The following is a 26,603-nucleotide window of genomic DNA, read 5'->3' as shown; positions in this document are numbered from 1 at the left end:
TAAAAATAACAATGGCTATTTAAAGTTTTCTTTAGGAATGTGATCACCGGAAAGGTTAAAAGCCATTAATTTTTTTCTATTTTTTTTTTTTTGAGTTTACTTTTTTGTCCTCTCATCCTACATCTTGATGACACATTCAGTTTATTACAAGAGGATATCAACAACAGTAACTTTATCATCAATATGTAAATACCTTGTATACAGATCGTAGAGATTCTTAAGATACTGCTCTGCATCTGATTTCCTGTGTTCTTCTAGCTGGTCCTTTACATAAATCTGCAAAATTTAGGTACATCTGTTAGAAGAACAGATATCAAACCTCAGGTCATACTCACTACCTGTTAGGTTTACATATGTTTCCTTCAAAGCACACATGTTCAGTAATTCACGTATTCTTTGGTTTTAAGTCTCTGATTTACAGCCCTTGCATCACCTGCAGATAGTTAAATGCATCTTTTTGAAGAAAGTGATTTAATAATATGAAGTAGTAGAATGTGAAGCGAATAAAAGAGAGAGACTGCTCTGAAAAGATACTTGACCAAACACTAGATTTCTTCTCTTTAAGAATCAAAACCACTGGAGGTCTAAATGCATTTCTGCATTTGATAATAAGCAAAAGACATATATTTGCTTACCATAATAGATACACAAAGCACATACAAGCTTAGAGCCTTCTTGTAATTGAATATTTGGCCAAAAATATTATTTACCATAAAATATTAAGTCAAAATTGATGCACAAATTTGGGAACGAAACACAAGCTCAACCCCTACACTATATTATTGTCAATAAGGGGAATAACGCTGACAGGGAAATTGCTTTCTGCAATGAGTAGGCATGCTGTTGACTTTACACACTTAACAGAGTGTATTTGCAGGATGGATAACAATATTTTCAACTACTACAAACTTTCATATAAACAGTGTATTAGCTGCAGGAAAATATTCCTGGCATAAGTTCTTTTTTCTTATTTAAAGCTAGCCTCATACATGAAACTTAATTCCAAGCATGAACAGAAAAAAGACACTATTAAATGTGAAACTTCCTTTCCTGCTATGTTCTAGGGATAGCATACAGAAAAGAATCAAATGTGTATGATATCTTATGAATTAGCTAGGGCAATCAGCTGTGATTCCACATCTTATACACGATTATGAATATTGTAAATTCACAATAATTGTTATTACCAGATAAAACACTTATGGAGGTAAAGCTTGCTTAATAACTTTAACATGCTAAATTTGAAATACCTGAAGTTTAACTTCAAAGATATTTTGAATGAGTTTGGCTAGCACGGTCTCTGGATTGCTAAAGACTTCTCCAACTTGCTTATTCACTCGTTGGCAGAGAATGGCTGCATCTTCAAACACATCATTCCTCAGGAATGCACCCTAGGGTTTCAGAAGCAAATTTAATATTATATTTACAATTACCTACAGGACTAAATAAATCAACACCCAAGGAGATGCATGTAAGACAAAAAATGCATTACCTCTTGACACTGTTTTATGTACACATCAACACAATGGGAATAGCCCTGTGGAAGGAGAAAAACAATTCAATGTTAAAGCAGGTTCTCCGTGGTTTTGGTACAGAATGAAATTAATGAAATACAACTCTGAAAAAGTTATTGCAAAAAAAAATACATTCATCTGAAGTGTAGACTGTTTCAAATCCATTTTTATCACAAATCTAGCATAGCTTCAATAATCATCACTCTCCATGGTTATACACCACAGGTTTCAACACTCCTCAAGCATGAATGTCAGCTCACACACATTCAAGAAAAGATTATCTCAGAATGGTCTCTACTGACACTGCCTCTGATTCCTCATCATCTGCCTCCTTTATACCCCTGAATTTGATTTCAGATGGAACACCTCAGTATTTGCAAAGGTGTATGTGTTATCTGATATGGTCATTGTGCCTGTGCAAATATTTTCACTTAAAAGAGGCTTTTATTGTATCCTGGTGTTTTTTTGTTGTTGTTATTTGTTAAATTAAGACCCCTGCTTTTACCTTAAAATGAAGCAAGACTGCTGCTACTTCTCTCATTCTGGAGATTTCACCTCTCCGTTGTGCACTGGTAAACTCTTGAATTAGCTGGCACTCTAAATCGTGGTACTTACCTGGAAAGGAATGGAGAAAATAAGAAAAAATTAAAATAAAAAAATGAAATCCATCAAGCCATGTAATAAAAGCACTCGCAAAAATGGTATCACTAACAGTATTGCATATTTCTTTGATCAGTTTTAACAATTCATATATAGGAATATGGATTGAACTGGATAGATAACTTACTTGCTATCTTTGATTTTACTTCAGAAAACCTGTTAATATCAAAAAATACCATGATTAAATTCAAATCCACGTCACAGGAGAAATCAGACATCCTAGAGAGCCTGTTACCCATGATCTATTTCAAAATGAAAATACGTAACACAAAGATGACGGAAAAGTTACATGCTTCATAACCATAAAAACCTACAAGCATCTAATCCAAATCTAATTAAGTCAGCACACCAAAATTATCCCATTAAAAGTCTGTTAAGCAGTTTAGGATGTGTATGTAAAGATGATCCTGCAACATGAGTACATGAACACGAATTCAAGAATAGAGGGGACAGAAATAAGCACATGATCCATCTCAAAAGCTACAGGAATCACGAGTGAAGTAAAGCCCCTCTCCCATCTTATCCCTCCCCATGTCCCCCACCACCTCCATAAAAAGAGAAGCATCAGAAAATTACAGCTGTGAAGTAGTTGTGGTAATTTTTTTTGTTTTTAAGAGATGTTCAGATAGAATTTTACCTGTCAAAAGGTAGTTCCTGTGCAATCAAATGCAGTTTCTGAATAATATCAGCTGCTTCTTTAATCTGTTAGAAATAAAAACATGACAGTCGATTACTAAAGATCTGATTGTGGGCTATTCCTTTCTTCCACCTCCACTGTTCAGCTTTCATACATGTAGTTCCTATCTCTAAAATTAATTGATATACCTGTGAAGAGATCACCTCCTTGAAGTATGCACTTCTATGATGCTTATGATAAATTCTAACATACAATTAAATAGGTGAAAACATTAGAAAAATTCTTTCACTATATGTTCATATGGGACACTCCTCTACAGGTGTTTAAGCTGTCTGGACACATAGCTCAGCACTACATCAGGCCAACAAGGCTTACAAACTTACAGGCTTAGTTTCCGAGCTAATCAGCCCCAAATAACGTGGCTAGAGCAATCTCACGTCAATAAGTACCCTTCCATTTTGTAAAAAAATACACAAATATAACACACACAGCCGGCTGAATTGCAACATGATACTTTACCATGAATTAAGATAAAAATCAGACTGACTTGCACCCAACCAGAAAAGCTCTCTGTTGAGCTCCAGAAGTGAATTGGCTAACAACCCTTCCAGACACCCTAGGAAAAGCACCAATGAATTCTTGAAGAAAGTACAGGATAGTTGCATCCAGAAAAGCCATAACTATGCTTGGCACGAAGAGGAAAAGAGGGGGGAAAAGGGATCAAGGCAGAGCATAGCTAACATTCTCCCCAGAAAGGAGAAATGGAAGCTGTACTAGAAATTAAAAACTGTGAGGTTTAAAGGAAAAATTAAAATGAAATTTCATTTATCATGCATCAACAAAATATGAATAGTCTCACGGATACAAAAACTAGAGAATAAAGGTAAAGCAGCATGCAGATTTCTGCTGCCCTGAACAGCAAGGCCTTTTACCACTTGTCTTTCAATGATCAATCAGCATGGCAAGTGCATCTAAGTAGTGCTCAGGGACTATTTCACCAGGCTAACTAGAACTACAGAAAACGGCAACTGCTAATTTTGAAAGTGTCACAAAAAGAGCTGGTTGAAACCAAAAAAGGGTAGATTTAGGTTAGATGTTAGGCAGAAATTCTTCACACTGAGGGCAGTGAGGCCCTGGCGCAGGCTGCCCCAAGGAGCTGTGGCTGCCCCATCCCTGGCAGTGCCCAAGGCCAGGCTGGATGGGGCTGGGGGCAGCCGGGGCTGGGGCAGGGGGCCCTGCCCATGGCAGGGGCTGGGATTAGATGGGCTGTGAGGTCCCTGCTGACCCAAACCAGCCTGTGATTCTGCGATTAAGAGCAGTGAATTTAGCAGACAATGTTGACTGGTGCAAACCACGGCTCTGTGACAGCTGTAGTCTTTATTTGGTCTTGGTGACGGGAAGGCTCCTCAAAGGGAGCGATGAAAAGTAACTACTGCATCCAGGCAAAGCCCTCACATACACTGGCACAACGGATCACATGGAGAATGTGCTCATTGTGTCATTTTTCCTGTTAGCCACGTTCCAGGGAACTAGAGTGAGAGGAATGGAAGTATCGAAATCCTATTCTCCCACCACTTCAGAGCAGTTTGGGATTAAAACTTTTCAGGAACGGAACACCACACACCGGTAAGAAAACAGGGCACAGTCATCGCATGAGGTTGGCTGTTCAGCAAAAACAGGGGCTCTAACAAGGCGCAGTCACTCTGCTTATTAAGAGCAGCTTATGTTTTGAACTGTCAGCTTACAATAGCCTCTTAAATCAAAAGCAGCCACGCTCCTCAAATAAATCCAATGAAACAGCAGTTATTTCTATTAGCTTAAAGCAACCTTAATACCTAACGAGCTTTTCTGTTTGATACTGATGTCATTAGGATAGTCTATATATTAGCAGTTATTCATCAGTATTACCAAACGAAAAAATCAAAAAGGGAAAAAAAGTCACCCGACAAATGGAACGTTTTCTCTGTCTTCTTTTCACACAATAGCTGTTAACTAACTTCTTAGATTTTTATTGAATTCGTGGCCTTTTCTTATGCACAACAGAAGCCATGACAAATCAATTCTCCATGGTTTCTGCTTAAATCCAGACATATCTCATTTTTAATTGAATCATGCTTCTGTAAACTATTACATCAAAATAAATATGGATTCTGTAAAACACAGACTAAAACATCTGAAAAAAAAAAACAACAGAAGAAAAGGTGGACAAGGAATAGCAAGAGAAAATTTTAACAGAAAATATTGTTATGAGCCAGTTAAAAGGCATAATGGAATGATGTTGAATGCAGAACATAAATGAGGAAGAGGGTGTAGGAATAACAGTAAACATTAAATATGACAATGCTACTGCATGACAAACCAGTGAGGTGCTGCATCATTTTATAATTGAACTGTTTTAACTGGAGTGATTTGCTTGCTTTAAGACACTTCCGTGAAGAGGAGGTCCTGGTTAGCTGGCAGCGCAAGGTAAATCATAACGACTCTGAGGATGAAGACACACAACACCTAGCTTAGGACGAGAGAGCAAAGGCAAGCCATCACGGAGACAATATCTGGAAATTACTCAGTACAGCTAGGAGAAAGTAATGGGAGAAACAACAGCTTGCATATAGAGAAGAAAAGAGGAGGTAAGAATCCAATAGGTTTTAAAAAACTGACATCACTGAGAAAAACACGAATCCCTGACAAAATAACTGCTTCACAACTCCTTTATTGCCTCTCCTTTCTCAGTATCCCTTGCCCTCAATGTCTTAAGAGAAAAACTCACACTTGTGAGGGACGGCATAGTATAAGAAATCCCAGCATCCTCCAAAATACAATCTAAAACCACATCAGTTCGAAAATCAGAAGACAGTGATAAAGTATTAGTGATTTACATTTTAGAATATCTGCTACTATGCCGTGCTTTAGAAATATTTTTAGTTCAAAGATGTATTAAGCTGTCACACCACACATCTAGGCAGGTTCTTTTATTAACACTATTGCTACCTGCTATTTAAATTTGGAGGCAGAAAGTTACAGAGCAGTACTAACACACCTGGGCTGAAAATACTCCGTGTAAAATAACATATCCGGAAATTTTCATTTGTGTTCTCACATGCTTCCTTTGCAGGCTGACACAAGACTTTTGGCCTTTCCTACGCCTGTCTTCCTCCAGATCTGCTGAATGTCTTCAGGGTGTACAAAGATGAATTTGTTTACCAATTTCCAGGCTTACCACATATATCTACCACAGAATTTTCAGACCCTCCAACGGGAAATATTACAAAACAAAGTTTTGAGTAAAAGTTGAATTCTTTACGAGACTCTTCAGGAGACAATACAACTTTCTTTAAATTATGCTTTGTTATTTACCATGCTGCTTTAAAGTCACTTTGAAATGCGTCTTTTATTTCTACTTAGGGAATAAAAAAAAAAGAAGACAACCTTGAACAGACTATCTACATAAGAACTTTTGTTATGTTGGAACCTTTCTGTTTTCCTTGGAAATCAGGAAAGTTTTTTTTGCACTCCCTCGCAGACTAGGGCAAATTATCAACTGGCAAATTACCATATATCCACAGACCATGATTCAAAAATCACTATGCAACTGAATTCTTGGAAATAAAAGTATATGAAGCTACTAATTTTCCAACTCCCTGAAAGACGCTTTTGGCTTAGTAGTGAAGGGATGACATTAACCCATTCTTAGGTCCTTTATGAGAGGCATTTCAAGAAAAAACATTTTTTGCTGAATGTGCAAACCAAGTTTTTGCTGTTCCCACACACTGCAACTTTTCCTGACTACAGTCATACCATTGCACACAACTTAAGCAGAGCAGGATGATTGTTCAGGACACACTTGGGGGGAACAAACAAAACAAAACCAAAACACACACACAAAAAACCTACTTATCTTACTACAATGTCAATGCGTCTTTTTGCTTACAGCTGGACACTATTCCGTCAATTTATTTCTATTAGTCAGACCCCTCAGATTATATTTGCATCACGAACATACTTTTGAAGCATAAGAAAAACAAAATGCTTTAACGTTTCTTTGAAGTTTTCCTGCCTGGTTCCTCTAAATTCAGAGGGTGGAGACATAACAACAGGACTATACAAAGCCCCAAGGCATGCTGTGACAAAAAGGTATCCAAGGCCAGTGGACTGACCCAACGGAGTAAAGTTTCACAAAGAAGTTGTATTCAGAAACATTCTGCATTACAGGGTGGATCTGAGGCAAGGGGTTCAAAGAAAAGGCAGATATTGTACAGGCTCTAAAGTTGCCTCCCCAGCATTTCTCAAATCTCCGATAATTTCATAAAATGAAAAATGCCAACATTGCCACATTAAGCATCACTGAATACAAGTGCTTTATCAGCAATCTGCAGCCTAGTGTTGTTAATTTACATTTCAGAACAATGCAACTTTAACAAGTCAGTCACTCACTGGTTTGAAGTCTGACCATGGTAAGTCATGGTAGCAGCTTGTAATTAGGGCAGTACTGCTTATTGCTTTGAACTGCTTTCATCCCGCTGACAGCTCTTACCTTTTCAGAGTTTGTAAAAACATCAGACTTCAGCTCTCCATCCAGAAACTCATTAAAGTATTTCATCAGCTTCTGAGCCTCCACAGCCCGTTGCCGTGGCGTGTTTACCCCCTCCAGTTGGTCTCCAAGGTGACAGACCTTAGTTGCTACATAGCTGATGTGCTCGTCCAGCTCTTGGAAATGTTGGAAGGCAACCTGGGAGAACATGCACACGGACACAATTCTCGTCGTTTCCATTTACCGTGCTTTAGGAAGCACGAGATTTATATCGGTAAGAAGCGCGGGGAAGCCAGGCATCAGCTTTCCAGGCTATCTCAAACTGCAGAACTACTCGGAACCGCTAATTAAGTGCACATAACTGCTTAAAGTTTAGTGCCTTCCATTAAGCTATTGTGAAGACTCACTACTTCTGGACTAGCTAACGCTCATTAATGGAACATGCAGATAAGCACCCTCTGACAGGGGAAACTGTTTTCCATCAAATCCTCTATTTTTACCCCAAACAGTAGCACACTGTACCAAGAAATGTTAATGGAGCACGTGATGCTTTTAAAATTTTCAAAGCTTAGCACTGACTATATGCTTTAGATTTTACCTGGTTGCTCTTCTGCAGCTCTTGTACTTTCTTGGCAAATTCCTTTGCTTCCTTCTGGCATTGCTGTTCGAGTTTCTCCACCTTTCTCTGAATCCTTTCATCCATTACCTGTAATTCTTGGATGTGATTTACAAATTCTTCCAATAATCTGATTTAAAATAAAATACGGTAAAGCAGACTTCAGTTTGAAAGGCATCGTCTTACACAGAGAGCTTTTTAAAAAATAAAAAAAACTCACAAGGCTGACGTAGTCATGCCTACCTTTGGAAGGCTATTTTGTTTTAAACTGCACCATCCTAGTTGTGTAGAACTCTATGTCTACATAAAAGCTTTGTGATCATGTAAACGGTAGATGAGAATGGAGGAAATGGTTAAACATCGATTGCTCGAGAACCTGGCTCTTTCACTGGCACAAAAATCCCTCTATCCCCATCTTCCTTAAATACATTTTATCAAAGCAAAGAAAGCTTAGGCCGCTACATCCCTTCAATGTAGGGGTTATAACAGTAAAGTACTTTCTACTGTACTCTAGATTTTATAATAAACTTGTAAATCATTGTCTATTTAATAGGCAATGAATGCAACTACATAGTCTAATAATGTTGTTTTGGTTATAACCATATTGCTTCCTGATTTTGTTTCTTTTCTTCCTATAACATATACTATTTAAAGCTTTTTCCTTGCCATTTCCCATCACTTTCATTTTACTTTCAGACTCACATTTTACTCTTTCACAGCACAGTGTATTTGAATGCGTTCTTCAATTTCCTCTATTCTTTTTCATTCGATTCTCAATGTGTTCCTCTTTCATTCCTGTTTCTGTCCATTCTGTCCCATTCCAGTCAATTTTTCAGCTCCTATTTTTCTAAACATCTCAGACACTGGTGCACTGGAAATGGACAATTCCCACATCCTCCATAGCCATAAAACTTACACTAATAACTGAAAATACATGAAAGATTGGAGAAGTCTGCTGTCCATATTTCATGTCAGAGCAGAACTGGGAGGAAGTCAGAATCCTTTCCTGGGAGCTTCTTCCAGACTGCCGAGGAATCTGCATTTTCACATATACTCTGTTCAGGAGGTATCCTGTGAACCTGATGCCCTTCCAACGTGCAGTACTGCTGAAAGGCAGAACGAGCATGCTGTTCCTCTCCTGGCTCCCCTTGCACTTGACAGAGACTCTCAGCAAGCAGAAGGGAAAAGTGGAACGCGTTGTTCTATCCTCACATGACTCCTTCAGCACTTCATGACTACAGCACCTCTTGGCCAACATCGAGGGCTTTCTCTGAGAAACACCTCAATAATATAAAGTGACTCTCTCTAGTTGCATGGAGGGTCACTGAATTTTCAGATTTAATTTCTGCTGCTAAAATGAACTGGCTTTTATCTTGCTGCTTAGACCATCTGAGGCACCTTTTTTTCTCACTGTATTAGTTTAAAAAACTAATTAGTAATACTAAAAAAAAAAATAGTATTTCAATTGGTATTTTTACAACAGTAAGTGACCAGAAAAAGCCACGACTTATTAAAGAGAACCTTGATTGTGGCAGGTGCTTATGACTTCTTTCCTCCATTTCCTGCTTGCTAGAAGTGCAAAAGGTAAGCACGTTGCATTAGATTCCAGAGAAAACTATGGGGAATAGGCTTGAGTTTTGAAAAGTATTTTTAAAATAAAATTTTAATGATACTAAGTAACACAAAGCATACTTTCAAACAAAAGCATAGAGAAGTACAGAAAAGTTTCTATTCATTTTACAAGCTAATTCAGTTCAGTTTGGGGGGTTGATTGGTTTTTTTTTAAGTAGGTATTGTGCCAATTCAGCATTTAGTCAGCAATAGCATTCAACATACAGCAAGAGAGGAAAATACTCGAAGAGGTAGCTGCTGGTCAGGTTTCTCAGACCAGAAACAAGGAATTCAACATCCTTTCTACAACAAAAGAAAGCACCACTTTCTAAAAACGGAAAAGAAAAAACATATACCAAAAAGAAACAGAAACCTTCTGGTATTACTTTTACCTCCCTTTCCCTCCATACTAGAAGATCCCACAAGTAAACTATTTACTGGGCAGGAGTCTCCCACTTGTCCTGATACATATAAAAGTACGTCACAGAAGTCAACACAAGCAAGCCAACACAAATTAAGAAGAGAAGTTCAATTGACTTGGAGTTAGTACCAATCACTAACTACACTGAAGTATACACCAGACACAACTGCGGAGAAAGAGCTAGAGGAAGCAATGCTGCATATTTCCAGGCTTCTTCATATTCACATTTCTTCCTGCTTAACTTGCATGTAAAGATCTCCATAGGATACTGGCCTTAAATTCAATGTTAACAGTTCATCATCTTGCTACGAACTCCAGCAACAGCCCCCCTTCTCCAAAGAGCCAGACTGCTCTTGAATGAATGTCCTTTGACTGTGCTAAAGAAGCATTTCATATCTGTTTCAAATAATAACAGATTGTCTACAATTGGTAATTCCTAAATTTCTTAAGACTTCCAGCTTAGGTTACTACAAACGACCTCAATCTGGAACAAGACTGTGTGAATGAGAAGTCACTAAACCACTGCACTTTGAATTAATTCACCATCATAATGTAAATTAACATTCAGGTAGCTAAACGTTTTGTTGAGCCTCCTAGCTCAAAAGCATTCCAAAAGAATAACAGGAGGACGATCAAGCTCACCTCCTTAATTATAACCATTTGAAAAAGGAAAACATTTAAATTAATTGCATCTCCAGAAAGAATACTAATACCGGTACAAAAGCTAAGATGCAGCGCTACTTGAAATGGTCGCTCTTTTGAAAACGGAAGAAGATCCAGAAGTGCAAAGCACAGAAGCTTCCGTGCTGAAAACTACTGTATAAAATCATGCATCTGAGTTCCCACCTGTTCCTGGCCCAAAAACCAGAAAGCTTTTTTCTTAACTTAGGGTGAGGTTTCTCAACAGAGCCAAGCCAACTCACCACAAGCAAGAGGAGAAGGTCCTGCTCTGCTTCTTCCTTCCCCACTTTCCTGACCTCGCTCCTTTCCTCACACACATTCCTCCTTGCCACCAGCTCACAGACACACCATCTCCTTCCCTTCGCACCTGTTCCTAGGCTTTTCTGTTCCCCCAGAATTGCCAACTCAGCTAGAAAAGAAGATGACTTTTTGTCAGGTTAGTTTTTTAGTCAAGTGGATTAGCTTATCCCAGGACCGCATGCCGAGAGCTGGCTCAAGATGAGCCATCACAGCATGCAGCTAAGTGCAGGGAAAAGGGGCACAAGTCCACCTCCATTCAGCAGAGGCAAGCTGTTCATTTGGTTCAGACTATAGCGCGCACATTCAGTTCAAAACAATCTAAGCCAACATTGCCATGTTCCGGCCTTTCCTCCCATCCTGTTTGTGCCTTTTATTTGCACCAATACTGTAAACTACTGGGTCCTACAAGTCAGTGTAGGGAGCTAAACTAGCAAGAAGCTCATTAAATTGACTTAACTATCATAGCAGCAAAGCCTAATATTATGCTTTAATCCAGAAACTTTTGTGCTTCAGAACATTCATGTCTGACAAAGACAATCAACATCAATTCTCCTTTATTCAAAAGGTCTAAATCAGAAAGTGACTTTCCCTACTCTTGTTACTAAATAATTGATTCTGAATAATTGGCTCATTGTCACAAATTCTAGCAATTCTCCCAGATGAGTATTTCACTGGATACACACCAGTGCCACATTCAGGCCTTTTGTTGTGCGTGTAAGAGAACAGTACAATTCGAGATGCATTCATTTTGACCGTTATGCAATTTTATTTTACCTTTTTGGATCAAAAGCTTCTCCACCTCTGGAACCTCCTCCAGGTGTCCTCCATGCCAGGCGTTCAATGTATTCATCTGCCACAAAAGGCTCCTAGCCACAGAATAAAAACTCTTTACAACGTGCCACAGCAGGGTTGTTCCTTAGGCAGCTGCTTACGCATCATTTTGGAAGTATTTAGAAGCTTTACTACAACCAAGAGCAAGTACAGCATTGACAATTACCCCATCACCTCTTTCTTATGTTTACATATTTAAGAGAGAGCACTGCTTTTAGTGTGGTGGGTTTGAACATCCAGTCTAGCAATTGTCAGACTACTAGAAAGTGCTTTGCTAACAGTCTGAAGAGCCGGCTCTACGCTACCTGTAGTCATTTCCAGGTGAGCCTATGGGTTGTCATTACAAAGCATCTGACACATGCAGCAGCCACGCCGATCTGAGACACTGGGAACTGAGAGAGCACCAGACTCCGCTGCAGCCCAAGAGCTTTTCACTGTGCAGCAAACCAGATGAGAGAACAGATTTGTTTAAAAAATTATGGGGCAAAGTACGTTTTCTTTGCAGATGCTCAGTTCTCTGATTCAGTTCGCAACATGTCATCACAAGCAAAACTGACCAAGGCATTGCCCTGACCAAGGACAGTGCCAGATTGCCACGGGACACTATGCAACATCCAACTGCAGCTGCAGAAACAAAGCAGATAAAAGGGAAAATAACAAAGGCAGCATAAAAACAGACAACGGACTTTACTTTCCCAAGAAAGCGGGGCCTGAACGATGCTAAAAACACAAGGTTACACAAGTTTATCCCATAATATTTGCCAGATCTTCCTCAAGAAATACTGCACAACAGTGAAGAGTTAAGAAGATTATTTTCCCACATGACAATGCTTTCTGAAGGCAGAGACCTCGTAATAAAACCAAGAGCTCATATTCTAGTTGACCTCGTACTTATATCAGCTCAAACATTTCTTCACATAGTTAATATTAAGTGCCCCAAACAAAGCGTAACAACACCTATCCTTTAAAATAAAACCCACATTATTATTTATCCCTTCAAATTCACTGGTAATCCAGCTGTATCGCTTTGGTGCTAATATTAGCATATCTGAGCTTGGTAAATGAAGTATTCTTGCAGACCTTAGGACTTCAAGGAAAGCTGTTACAGAACACACAACAGCAACGGGTCTAAAACTGTGCAACACAACCCAACGCCGAGCCAGGAGTGGCTCTGGCTGATAGTGGTACTTGCCACAACTCCATTCTGATAATAAAACACACAAACACAACATCACTGCCTTTGATAAAGCTTGGGACAGACAGACAGAAATAATAGGGAGGGAAAACCATTATTTTCATAACTAAAAGCAAGGGTTGGAAAGCAAATATTGCCAGTCATTGCTCACATTAATAAAGCCACTTTAGCGTTCTCCTAAAACACATTACGCCCCATCCAGTCAAGCCCAGATATTAAACAGAAATATAAAAGCTTTAAAAATATATTTTGCAACTTGCAGAATCCTGCTAGCCAGGGCAGAAACTTCAGCAGATCACCCGGTAACTCCTCTTTCAAAGACTGACCAGAGTAACTGTTTCGCTCAGCCAGTTAGGCTGACTTGTACTTGGTACAAGTCACTCAGCTCTTAGCCCCAGTTCTTCCTGATGCACAACCTTGTTTCCTTTACCTGAGTCCTTTTCATCAAAAGTTTTAACGCAATGTTTTCAGACTAAGTATAAACTCTCTCCTTAAGTCACCTTTACATCTCAATGTCTGGGAATGTTTTTGCAACTTTAATTACAGGCGAAACGAGCCATTCAATACAGTAACACTCCCTTCAGGGGAGTCCTCCAGCTTCATAATTACCTTACGGCTCTTCTCAGCACTTTTCCTTTATATGAAAATCACAACCACAACTTTTCCTCTGAAGATCCCGTAATCCTGCTGGAGTCCCGCTCCACTTACAAGGACACCAGTGTCAAGCACAACTCTGTGGAAGACCCTTATATAGAGGGTGCACTGTTTAGTGATGCTGTGTGCATACATCTATGGATGCATATACATACACACTCTCTCTATATATATCATAAATATATCTAGTGATAGTGCTTATAGTGATGTTTTTTTTGGTCAGACAGTATTTACAGGGCTTTTCTGCAAGCCAGAGTACCAAAGCTTTGTCTCCTAAGGAAGTTTGATATACACACCCTAGAACCTCAAGAAATAATAACTGTGCCAACATCACCCTATCCATTACGCCTCTGTTCTCCTCTAAATCTCCCTTGAATATACGTGAACGCAGAGTGTCTGCAGCTCCCTCCCCTACGTCCCAAATGCCAGCAACAAACAACTCGGTCAACTCCTAACCAAACCGTGCTGCCCAGCCACACGACCAAACCTAAGTTGCAGCACCCGTGTCCCCTCCGCTGTCCTTTTGTGTGCCCTGCTCTCCTGCAACGCTCCTCCTGCCTCCCTCCTTCTGCAGCATCCGCACTGCAAACCTGCATTGTGTTTTAACAATTTGACACAGCAACAGAGGGTGTTAATTAGTTTAGTCAAACCTAAATGATGGCAGAATCACTACTATATGCAGCCATAGTATTTTAAAAGGGCATTACTCTGGAACGCGTCTGTTTCTCAAGAACACTTACATAGACTGAAAGAAGCTTTAAGTCAGGTCTCCTTTGTCATATAAATAAACCCTGTTCTGTATTACTCAAATGGTAACCGTAGGGGATGTTATGGTGTGCAGCATGCTGACCAGCAGAGTAAGAAATGAGCTCTTTCTTCTGAATTTTCACAAAGGGTAAACTAAAAATAATCTCTCTGATTTATAAAGAATAAATGAAGCCTGGGATGATCATTTTAAAACATGGTTCCATGATTTCAAATGTTCCCACTGCAAATCCAAAGTTTTAGTTTTGTTTAAAATACCTCTAATATAGACTTTTTAATGTTATCTTGATAATATGGTCACCTATAGCTATCTGACAGCCTAATTCCTATTTTAATTTTCCTCTCCAGTTCTGCAGAAACTGCTGAAAATCAGTTTTTACAAATGTCATTTGCAAGTTCTTTGCCTGTTATCTGATGAGCCTCAACAGTCAATTTCTTCACAGCTTTGAACTTCGCTCTAGCTCCAGATGAATTAACGTGATCCAATCCATTCAGCCAATACTACTGATTTAATAAGAGATAGGCCTGAAGAGGATGATAACCTGGTTTGATCTGGTCTGTATAAATGAAACTAAACTGGACCTAGCCATGTTAAAATCCAGTTTAGCGATAATTATTTTTAAATTACATGTTGAATTATACATAGGAGAATGAGTCCCTGTCATGTCCATTTTCAGCACAGATCCTTCTACATAATTCTATATATCTATGCTGAAAGTTACTTTCAAACATGCTTTTATGTAAACATTGAAGCCAAATACCACCCTCAGTATTTGGCTCAGGATTACTCCCATAGTATCTTCATGTTCTAACCTTGATGGCAGTCACCTCAAACTAATACCAGGCAATATTAATTTAGTTAACATCCATATAACCTCTCCTGCCTTTGTAGTGAAAGAGAAGCGAAAGCAGGAGAGAAAGAAATCTGGGTTTCCATATCGAAAAACAACATTTCAAGCCTTATCTCTAGGCAAAGCTCTCGCCTACTTTGCAATTCCACCTTTATTGCTATTGCAAAATGAAACACGTTGTTGCGAGATCCAGCACTGCCAAAACAGACAGCTTTCTTTCCACATACAAGTCATCTCATATTCACCATCCCACAAAGAACAGAACCACAGTCGTCATCTTGAGAAATGAACAGACTCCTAGAGAAGAGTGTTAAGGAGGTGTAGAGAAGGTATAAAGCCTGGCATCTACCTGCTTAGACCATACTATATTATTCTTATTTTTTTTTTAAACCAGGCAAGCAATAAGACATGAGTCATAACACTCGTGTGTCAGAATAGTGATTCATAAACACAAGCGAGCACAATGCGTTTATGTAAGCCGCATATAGAGGACCCTACAGCGAGACGTGAGGCCTCTCCTGAAGGCTGGGGAAAGCGAGTCCTGGTGTTAACACACCAAATGAACACCAGGCTCTTGAGTGACTCAACAAGCAAACACAGGACATCTGGTACCGATACCTCACCCCCAGCACTAGCAATGGGGACAAACACCGCCTGTTAACCACAGATCCCATCCTGAAATGCCACGGTCCAGGCCAGAAGAGAAGTTGCCGGCGCGTTGTTAGATTTCCTGCTTGTGGCCTTGGGCGAGCAAATTGGCTCCTTGCACCTCAGTTCCACAGCAGCTCAAGGCAGGGCAGAGGTATTTCCTTATTCTCAAAGGCACAAATTGCACTTGGACACTACGGTGCCAGGGTCAACCAGATGTGCGTGTTCAGGAGGAGATGGGTTACTTTACCAGCCAGCCAGGCCCTCACAGACCCAGGACCCCCAGGAGAAGGGGGCCGCGCATCAGGGGCGCTGCAAGCCCTCACCTGGGGGGCGAGGAGGGACAACGCCCCCGCCGCCCATCACCCAAACCCCCTCACCCTCCCCATTTCCTCACATTTTCGGTGCACACCCCCGCCCTCCATCAGGGCGGGAGGCCCCGTTTCCCTCCCCGGGCCCTCCCCACCCGCAGCCGGCCGCGGCTCCCCCCGCACCCACCTCGAAGAGCTCGGCCGCGGCGGCCATGGCGCGCAGGGCTGGGGCGGGGGGGGGGTTCCTCAGCGGCCCTCCGCCGCCCCACGGCCGCCTCCCATTGTGTCCCGGAGCCCCGGCACCGCCGCCACCGGCAGCAGCCGCCTCGGCACCGCCTCCACCCGCCGGAAACGGGCCTGCGCCGGGCGGCCACCGCCGCACGCAGCTCCCGGCTCCTCCCCGGCCCCGGCCGCCATCTCCTGCCCGGCCCCGGCCGCCCCTCGTTGCCCGCAGCCGTCCCCCCCCCTGCTTTGCCCGGCGCCATGGCGCTGCGGGCGCTCTGGGTGCTGAGGCACGACCCCCGGGCCGGCGGCGCGGTGCTCTTCTCCAGGTAAAACCCCTCTGCGGGGCCGCTGCCGCCGGGGTTGTGCTCGGTGTGGGGTTGGAAGGGGAAAGGGAAGCTGGCGGCGGGGGGATGCCGCTCTTGTAGCGGGGCTGAGGCTGCTCCGGGCACCCCCTGCAGCCCCCCCGTTGCCTTGCGGAGCCCCAGCGCTCTGCTTTTATCGCTGGGGGGTTATCTTGTTATTTTTAACAACTTCTGTATTTCGCACGGGGCTTTCTTGACTCCGTTCCTCTTCCTGTGTTGCTTTCTCTTCTAAATCTTAAAATTTTTGAAAGATTTTGCCAAGCTGCTCTCTGCCTTGATATGAATATTGACGAAAAAGCCAAAGTAGCCGTAAAGAAATACTGTCAGAGGAACAGGCAGGGCACAGAGCACGCATTTTGTTTATAAACTCTTAATCTTGCTCAGTAATTGTACTGAGAATACAGCATTTTCAGGCAGAAATTTAACTTTCAAGTTGATTTTAATCTTTGCATACAAAGAGGTTTTTAAGTTAGTGAACCAAAGCAGGACTTCTTTTTTTGTTACTATTCAGAACTCTTACACAGTTTTAAGTAAGACTTTGGGCGAGGAGAGTTGGTTTTGTCAGTCTGGGAAATGTTGTGCCCCTTTCCTTGCACGCTGTGATTCCAGAGGACTCGGTACCAAAGAAAGAGAAGAAAAACAACTGGGGGCTAGGGAAAGAAGAAATGCTGGGACCTGGATAAAGATGTGACTTACAGTCCTCACCTGAATTCAGAAAAGCTGAAGAGAGAACCTAGAAGGAAAAAGAAAAAAAAGAGCAAGTGCAGTATCTTCCATTTTCGGGTGCAGACAGCTCTCCACATTGGGCATTCCTCTGATTGTTTTAGGATTAGTATTGTAGTCCTTGTATTACCTACGGGACTAGAGATGAGGCCTCCCCTCTACAAACACAGAGAAAGAGAAAGCCTTGTCCCAAAAGTCTGCGAGTGTAATCACCATGGAGGAGGACGGGGGGGGCGGGTGGCAGGGATATGTGAAGTAACTTGTCACACAGTGAGCGGCAGAGACAAGGAATAGCGCTCCTTTGAAAAGGGCAAACTCAACTTGATACTTCAAGTGATTTCCAGACTTAGATCTTTCAAGTTCCCAGAGGAAATAATAGGGCTGTGGAAACCCCAAGTTTATCCTCCTAACTGACCTTAAATTCAACAAAGCGCGTATACAATATAAAGAATGCTGGATCACATGGAAACTGTTGGTTTCGGGACTTAGGCACTCAGCTGGAGATACGTGAGCCCTGATCTTTAACCTTAGAGAAGACATCTGGGACATCAAAGCATTCCAGTTTTTTGAGCTGATCATAACTTAATTCAGGCAACAAGTACGGTCTCTCTCTTGAATCACCAAAGCTCATTCATCCATGGAAACTTTCATCTTTTCAAGTTTTCATCACTTTCTAGAGGGGAATACTGAAAAACCAAGATCAGAAGGGCTAACTAATCATCTAATGACTCAGCTAAAGCTGAGAAGGTTCAGTAGGAAGAGGAAAAGGTTGCTGTGATGTGGGGACGGCTTCAGCAAATGCAGCAGGCAGATTGGGACAGAAGACAGACAAAACTAGACTGAAATATGTCCTCTTCCTTTGCTTTGGAAACAGCTGCTGAAAATAAGAGATTCTTACCAACATTCGTACAGCAGCTTATCAACAACCTTGCTCAGGAAGTCCTCATAAATTTCCAAGCAGCAAAATCACACTGTTTCCTTGCTGTTCAAAATAGACATGAGACTGTAGGGAGGCGTTTTACTGTCATCAGTATCCTGTTTACGAATTTTGTAGCTCAGGCTTCTCTCTGCTTACACTTCCCTTTTCCTTACAGAAAAGAAAAAAAAAAAAAGCCCTAGATGCCTGATTAAGAATCAAACAAAAAAGCACAGTCAGTGAAAATAAGCATGAGGAAGCATAGCTGCCTCCAGCAAAAGACTCTGCTACGCAGTTAAGAAAAGATGATGTAGGTGGGACTTGTAGGCAATAGGATAAGAGCCATGCAAGTGTTCAGGAACAGAAGGGGGACGTTACGTGTGGAGGTCACAGATAAAACAAAGTACTACATTGCTGGGATTACAAGTTCCATGGCAATTTAAGAAACAGCCTGTCAACATGTCTTTAAAAAAATTGCTTAACAAGGAGAATAAGTAAAGGTTCACGTGTCCATGGATTTGTTTCTCCCATTTTCATTTGTAAGTGTGGCCCTGAGCACAAACAAGCATATGGCCTGAGAGCAGATCAACTGCAAGGTGATTCATGAAGTGATTTTTCTAGTTCTCTGCATGTAACCCGTGATAGAAATTTTGAGGGTCCACAGATAACTACTATGGGAATTCACAAAGAAGAATAAAGAAAAGCTAGCCTGTTATCAAACTTAAATTAAGGGAGAGTCAGGGGAGTCTGTAGTTCCAAAAAGGGTGAAAACCAATGCATTAGTGGAAGTAATCATTTTTCTTTTCTCTGCTATTTATTAAAAGACAACTCTTTAGTTCTTCGTGATAGATTTAGTTTAGCTTATGAAGAAATTCATCCCTCTTTCCTTTAAAAAAATACTGCTTCAGAAGAGAATAAGATTTTTCACAAACATTATCTCTAGAAAATTTGAATTGAAATATGCACATTGATACAACACAGCAAATTTAAAATCTACAAAGCTTTGTCTCTGAAACATGAAGATTATATCTTAAATACTCCAATGTCAAAAAAACAAAATGATGAAGCAGCCATAACAGCTCTTAAGTCACGCATATTGCACCTGCACTGTAGAATCCAGTTTGCCCCCTTACAAAAACCATGCAACTGTTGCTGAAATTATTGGACTTATTCACGGTGAAGTCTTTTTGGCTTTACAGTATTGTAAAGATTTGTAGTTAATCTTGTTAATTAGTTAAAGCAACTGCTGCAGATCTATTGTGCGAGTTCAGAACAGCAATGCAAAGCCTGGACGTAAGTAACTTCAGTGATACTGTCTTACAGGGTGTAGCAGAGTTAGAGCAGTAGCATACCATAGGTAGGGAAAAAGCTCTTGTAGTTGAATTTGATTACATGTAGCATCCATCTTCTTATGTGTCTAAAAGCTTGTCTTCCATGTGATCTCACCTTGTAGAAATATTTTGTTGTTGAAGTTTCATTGCACTGGTAGGCCGTGCTTGGGTTCATTAGTGTCACTTAAACATCCTATATACCTTTGTGCAACAAGACAGTAGACAGACAGATACACATTTCGTTTAAGAAAAATCATTTGCTCAAAGTTTCCCGTGAAAATCCACCTGCTAGTATGAATCCTAATTAAATGAGAAATAGTTATAATGACTGTGGTTTAGTTTGTGATCCTCTCATTCTTTCTATCAGGACAATGCCAGTGTCTGCTGGCACAAGGTTTCTTCTAGGAGTTTGGCCTTCAGGAGTTACACGGATACTTGAAACACATCCTTGACTACACCAATACTCCAAAGATTTTTGTGGTGTTTTTGTGTTCTCTGACAGCCAGAAAAGGGATGGTGTGCTTCTGCTTTTCGGAATCCTGTTGGTATGATATTCTGGTTGGAAAAGTTGAGATAAGACACTCTTATTTCCATGTTGCAGGCGTTACCCCACCGTTGAAACACGTGCAGAGGCCTTCAACGGATCGACGCATGTGGCTATCCCATCCGACGGCGATTTTCTTAAAGCCTTGCTCTTTGAACTTAGGCTCACAGATGACCAGAGTTTTGTGGAGCATCGGGATACGTGTACCCGAATTGATCATTCTTCGGTACGTTCAGTTCGCGTCGAAGGAGGGGATCTCTGGCCTGTGGTGGCTTTCCAGAAGAGTGGTCTGATCTATGCCTGTCTTCCGCTGGTTGAAGAGACCCTGGAGCCCCGGCCACCCCTCCTTACCATCAGTGGGCTCTCACAAGGACTTGCTCTTCTGTTTGGCATTCTGGACTACATTTCTCCGAGCCGGAAAAATGAAGCTGAGATGAGTGCAAAAATAGGCCAGCTTCGAAACTTGCTTATACAGGCCTGTCCGCTCGGCACCCCCTTGAACACAAACATAAGCAGTTTAAACAGCTCTTTTGATGACATTCAGGTTATTCCTACAGATGAGAAGCAACCGGTGTGGAGATCCAACACGTATAAAGGCAAACCTCAGGTTAATGTCTGTATCACTGAAAAGGTCAAGTGCATGCAGTATGACAAGAGAGATGTTGTGGACATGTGGCAAGTTTACGGAGTGGTGAATTGCAAGGTGAGAGTATTTTTTGTGCCAGTCTCACCAAAGTGCTTTTCTTGTAAGCACACTAGGAAACTGAATTCTCATTTCATTTTACCCTGGTATCTTGTGAGTGAATTTCTAATACGATAAAATTTGAAAGCATAGCAAACTATTGCATATTAGATTAGTGTGTTAGCAGTGTTCTTTATTTTGGTCTTTACTGTTTTTTTTTCTGCACACTTCATACATTTTCAGTAATTATTTTTGGGACTTAAATCTCCAGCAGTAGCTAAATTGCAGGTATTTTTCCCATTTCTTGTATTCTAAATGAAATAGGGAGAAGTCATTTCGTACAGCTTTTGCATGTTAAGACTGAAAAATAGTAGTGCTAACACCACGTTTGTTTCCAGCTATCTAATAAATAATTAGAAGACTCATTCAGAAATAGTTAGTCTGCAAGTGTCTTTACGTGAGCATTTTTACTTAATTTTCTTACCATACAAAAATTTAATCTTCTATTCAATTACAACAAAATTTTGAACCCACATTAAGAACTGTTGATATAGAATCCATGGAAAGAAACCAGTAGTACAATTAATTTGAATGTTTTTATATATGACAATGACTTTTATTGTTTAATACTAAAATTTGGGGAATGTTGACTAAATAGATTAACAGTTATTACAGAATACATTAATATTTTTGTATAATCTATAATTGATGTATTTAACATTCTTTGTTCCAAATTATACCTTGTATGTTATCACAGTACACTGTGTTTGTAACTGCCATTGTTTTAAGAGGAGAAAGACGTAATAAAAAGTGGATCATGCTAATTTAATTATTAGTAAGAGGTGGGATACTCGTCTCCAAAGGAAGCCAACTTAAGTAATGCACTTCTGAAGACTTGCTTATTTCCCACCAGCCATGCTGGTAGGGATTATGTGGGTGAACAGCATCCTGCTCTCAGAGGGACAAGTTTCTAGGTCATCTTGCAGAGTGGATGGTCTTACATAAATGAAAGCCATGGTATAATCATGTGCTGCTGAGCTGGCACGCGAAGGGACGAGACAATGGATGCACTGCACATGGTTGCTGTGAGAAAGCTGACGTGGGACCACAGTGGCCATTAATAGCATGCTTCAGTCCATTAAGTGGATGTTGTAAAAGTAACTGAATTAATTAGACTGTCACCAAGTCTGTTTATGTAACGTTCAAAATGATTTAGCTATAGCAGTAAGTCCTTGGCTTGCTTATGTACTGTTTTGCTGCTAAAGAGCACTTGTCAGTTAAGAGACATCTAGCTAAGGCTGCTGAAGCCAGATGAAAAATTTAGTGTGATGGTTTAATATTTGTATTTGATTTTTGAACGTCTAATTCTGACTTGAGGGAAATACTGTGGAATAACTTTTTGTCTTCATTTTTTTCAAGTGTGATATAGAGGGAGCTGCGCCAAATGTAACCCTCACTTTGAATCTCCCAACTAATGGCTCTCCACTCCAAGATATCCTGGTCCATCACTGCGTGACTTCCATTGACCCTGCCATGCTCATGTCCAGCAGTGTTGATCCACTGGATGATTCTGTGTATAGTGGACCTTACAAATTTCCTTTCATTCCTCCTTCAGATTCGTTCAACTTGTGTTACTACACTTCCCAGGTAATAACATCCCTGACCCTTGTTGTTTTCCAGCCCTCAGACAGGAATTAAAAATACGTGTGGTGTTGAATGCATCTAAATGACTTTCAGTCCAATACAGGCAGGTAAAATGTTCTTTATATCGTAAACTGCTTGGAAGGCACTTCAGGACTTGAGTCATCTGCGTCACTTTCAGAAGGTGCCAGTACCTTTGACTGCTTTTAATTTGTGAGCAACTTAGATGCCTGAATTAGACAGAATGAATCCAGGCTGAGATGTCAAGTACATACATGACAAATCCATGTGTTGTAAGCAGCCCAAAGAGTTTGGCGGATACTGCACAAAACCAGTCAGCAATTAACAAGTTTATTTTCTTAAGTACTTCAGAAATTAAAACAGAATATAACTGCTCTTACTATGGTATTGTTGACATATCTTGAGAATTAATGTGGTTTTCTCCAGGTGCCTGTTCCACCAATTTTGGGATGCTATCAACTCATTGAAGAGGGATCACAGTTAAAATTAGCAGTTAATTTGAAGCTTCATGAAAGCATAAAGAATTCTTTCGAATACTGTGAAGCTCGTATACCTTTTTTCAACAGGTAAGAGTAAAAGAATCCTAAATACATTTCTTCCTTTTCTCTGCGATCTTCCAAAAATTAACCTGTCAGGAGTCAATGTTGTGCCCCATCAAAGACACCACCTTTGCAAATATTGGGAAACAGCCTTGGAATTCTTGTAACTTCTGACTGGAATATTTGGTAACATTCTCAATACTTCCACTGAGTATCCTGTTTCCCTGTGTTATTTTTTTTCCATGTGAAATGCTGCCACAATCCTTCAGGTGGATTAAGTCTTGAGATCACTTCTAAACCAGGGTTACCTGTTCCTTAAGACTGCTAATCCTAGCTACAGATCAGCTTATCAAAAATACAGTTATTTAAAATTAAAACGATAGTTTTCATGTAAGCCTCTCTGACAACTGCCGTGACTACACTGTCACATAATTATAATGAAAATTTATAGATGAAATGATACAGAGTTGCTGATGGTGATCATAGTGTTAGTAAAATGCTATCAGGGAACTAAAGACAGTAAAATATCAACAGCTCTCATGATTGCTAGGTTGAAACCACAGTGATTTCCTTCTGCTCTGTAATTTCTTTCCGTAAATTAGCAGTGTGCTTAGATATGTATGATTTGTCTGTATGCACATAAATAATGTCTTTCAGCATTTGTTGCTTTCTTTAACAAAATTATTGTTAACAAATAACCAAATGATATTCATTCCAGTGGCTTTATTGCTCCTTTTTCATACTGTAGGGGCCCAATCGCTCATTTGGAGTACAAAGTTAGTTATGGCCAACTGGATTTGTCACGAGAGAAGAGCCTACTGGTTTGGGTCATTGGTAAGTAGAATACCCCTGTACACTCGTCCTGCTTTGGCAGGGGGGTTGGACCCGATGACCTCTTGAGGTCCCTTCCATCCCCTACAATTCTGTAATTCTGTGATTCCTCCCCAACTTGGTTTTCTCTAGTGTAAGCACGGCTGTATAATTTCTTATAGATGCTGTTTCTGGCTTTAGGACAGAAGTTCCCTAAATCTTCAGAAGTTTCTCTTACTGGAACTGTGACTTTTGGTGCTGCGGGTGAAGAGCACCCAACTGACTATGTTTGCACAGGGAACACGGCTTATGTAAAAGTAAGTCATAGTTTCTGTGAAATGCTGCCTTAATAGCCAATTTTTTATTATTTTAAACTGGCTATGAAAATACATTGACTTTAATGAGGTGTACTCAGTGTAGAGTCTCCTGTTGTCTTGCTTGCAAGATTTGACATCCTGTCATTTTGGGGTTTGCTTATACACCAACAACATCTAACACAGGTTGCCAGTATTTGCACAGCAGCCATGATACTATGCATCTTACCGTGTATTTCTTCTTTCTGTAGATGTATTTTAGGATCCCAGACTTCACACTTACTGGATGTTACGTAGACCAGCATTCTGTCCAGATCTTTGCACCAGGAAAACCCAAAATTACTGCATGTGAGTTGCTAAAAATGTCAATTATAACTTCAGTATGCAGTTTCAGTTAAATAAATCAGATATCAACGATTAAATTTATGTAGTTAAAATTGCACAAATCTTTTTCCTTGTTTCCTTGGGACATCCCAGAAATTTTGTTTTCTGCTTTGTACTTTTTTTCTTGCAATGCTTCATGGTTTCTTGGAGTAGAGACTGGCATCACCCTTTTAGATGAAAGCTCTTACTGCTAAATGACCAAGTCAATCCCTCTCAGGCTCTGTCCCATTCACCCTGTGGTGTTTTACAACATTCTGCGTAATGGCAGGACTTTATAATAATGGGGGGACAGAGAACACCTTTTTGTAGTCTGGCCTCTTGTTTAGGACACTTTTATTTAAAGATATGTGTGGACTGGAAGTACAGTCCGCAGGCACAGAACTCAGCTCTTGCATGCAAGCTGAGACTATTTCTGTCTGTCAGTGTCATCACACCAACATCCGTTGGTGGATGTGGTTCTGCATTAAATCTGTGGAGCAGAAACCACCGCCTGTTCTGGAGTTAACATGTCACTTCTTCCAAGTCTGTATCAAAAATATACTAAATGGGAACACAGTCATTACATCTGGCAGTCATTAAATTTGACCATTACTGTTTAATAGCAACATTTTTATTTGTTGCTTTCTATCTGCTGTAACTTCTGTTGGTCGTGTTAGAAATAGTCTGTAAATGCCTTTTGAAAACTGTGATCTACACTGTTAAGTTTGTGACGGGTCACATTCAGTCCTAAACTGTAACACAAAAAAGTATCATTTTCATACTCTGTGTTTTATATCAAGTATGCAATTTATATTCATTCAACAAAATCCAAGACATCCACCTGCTTTTGACTTAACCTCTGAATTTTAAGCTTATGACTGGTACATTGGTAAAGGTAATTGAAGCTGAGACTTTAAATGTATTATTATCAGAAATAATTTTCAAATAATAGTAAGAGTCTTGCAGTTTAAAGAGGCCATTATATCTTTTCTGTAAACTAGTAAGGATGTATTAGCAGTCTCTTGGATGAAGATACGTCTGATTGTAAAGTACCCTGTAATGTATGCTTTTCTTGTCTTTTTTTTTTTCCTGTTTGTTTTTTAGCCCGGGAACTGATTTCATCTGATTATTACATCTGGAATTCTGAAGCATCGGCACCTATCATGTACAAAAGTTTATATTACTGATGTAATTGTGAATGATTTTTGTGTTTAAACAAAATAGCAAATTAAAGTAATACCATGATACAGTGAAAATAAATTTGATCCAGCATTCTTCTGTTTGTTTAAAAACGTCTGTTGTGATTAAAAACAAATGAATTCACTTCTCTTAAAAACAGAAGTTTATTTTAGATTGTTTAGTCCTGGATAACAGCCTAGAGAAGACGATTTGAATTGCGTTTTCCCTGGCCATTTTTACTCTCCATTCTAACATTAACTGGTGCAATATAAGTACCTAGTGATACAGATGATAAAAACGGGTCTGTGTGGGCAGGTCTTCTGGAGGACACCCAGTTACTTCATTGGTTTTGTGAAACAAAAAGCTTACCAAGACATGAAAGCTTTCAGTGTCTTACTCCCTTCCTGAAGTTACAAGAATCTGATTAGTTTCCTGATTAGCAGGACAGTCAAAAGCAAGAGTTCTGTTCTTTTCACAAGATTATTTTGTGCATGTATGTACAGAATATATGAGTCAATAATTAACAAGAATCTTATTAAGAGAGGCGGTATGACATGAGCAGTGCTTCTAAAAGGGGAGACAGTACAGGAATCTTTATGGCCTCTGTCAGCAAAAGTGGTGAGTTCCCTTTCATACATGCATGTAAACTCTAATTAATAAATATTAGGAAGGATCCAGAGGTGTGAACCTGTTTTTTCAAATCACAGGACTAACTCTGAGGAGGCAAAAG

General features: G+C 40.2%; 2 protein-coding genes across 3 annotated transcripts in view; one reads left to right on the top strand and one right to left on the bottom strand.

The window, feature by feature from the left end:
• EXOC5 (exocyst complex component 5) overlaps positions 1-16,540 on the bottom strand; it is a 28,683-nt gene extending 12,143 nt beyond the window's left edge. Inside the window, exons 1-10 of the mRNA XM_080593405.1 lie at positions 16,411-16,540; positions 11,743-11,834; positions 7,938-8,085; positions 7,343-7,537; positions 2,812-2,876; positions 2,302-2,330; positions 2,020-2,129; positions 1,493-1,537; positions 1,251-1,391; positions 194-276 (exon numbers count right to left, since the gene is read on the bottom strand). Coding sequence (XP_080449531.1) covers positions 194-276; positions 1,251-1,391; positions 1,493-1,537; positions 2,020-2,129; positions 2,302-2,330; positions 2,812-2,876; positions 7,343-7,537; positions 7,938-8,085; positions 11,743-11,834; positions 16,411-16,437 — 935 coding nt within the window. The 5' untranslated portion in view covers positions 16,438-16,540. The remainder of the gene's footprint in view (positions 1-193; positions 277-1,250; positions 1,392-1,492; positions 1,538-2,019; positions 2,130-2,301; positions 2,331-2,811; positions 2,877-7,342; positions 7,538-7,937; positions 8,086-11,742; positions 11,835-16,410) is intronic.
• A 27-nt stretch (positions 16,541-16,567) lies between these two features.
• AP5M1 (adaptor related protein complex 5 subunit mu 1) lies at positions 16,568-25,954 on the top strand. Of its 2 annotated transcripts, none has more exons than XR_013951678.1 (8): positions 16,568-16,774; positions 20,382-21,027; positions 22,426-22,653; positions 23,095-23,234; positions 23,956-24,041; positions 24,200-24,334; positions 24,583-24,679; positions 25,799-25,954. XR_013951678.1 is itself a non-coding variant. In XM_080593406.1 (8 exons), exons 1-8 carry the CDS (start codon positions 16,707-16,709, stop codon positions 25,879-25,881), a joined length of 1,464 nt encoding a protein of 487 aa, XP_080449532.1. In that variant the 5' UTR covers positions 16,571-16,706; the 3' UTR covers positions 25,882-25,954. The 2 variants fall into 2 exon arrangements, 1 of the variants encoding a protein (XP_080449532.1); XM_080593406.1 differs by having other exon boundaries at positions 16,571-16,774; positions 24,219-24,334.
• Positions 25,955-26,603: the final 649 nt, after the last annotated feature.

This window comes from Anser brachyrhynchus (genome assembly GCF_964034855.1).
Source record: "Anser brachyrhynchus genome assembly, chromosome: 5".
NCBI classification, from domain to species: Eukaryota; Metazoa; Chordata; class Aves; order Anseriformes; family Anatidae; genus Anser; species Anser brachyrhynchus.
Note: the sequence above shows the minus strand (reverse complement) of the source record. Positions and strands in the feature narration are given on the sequence as shown.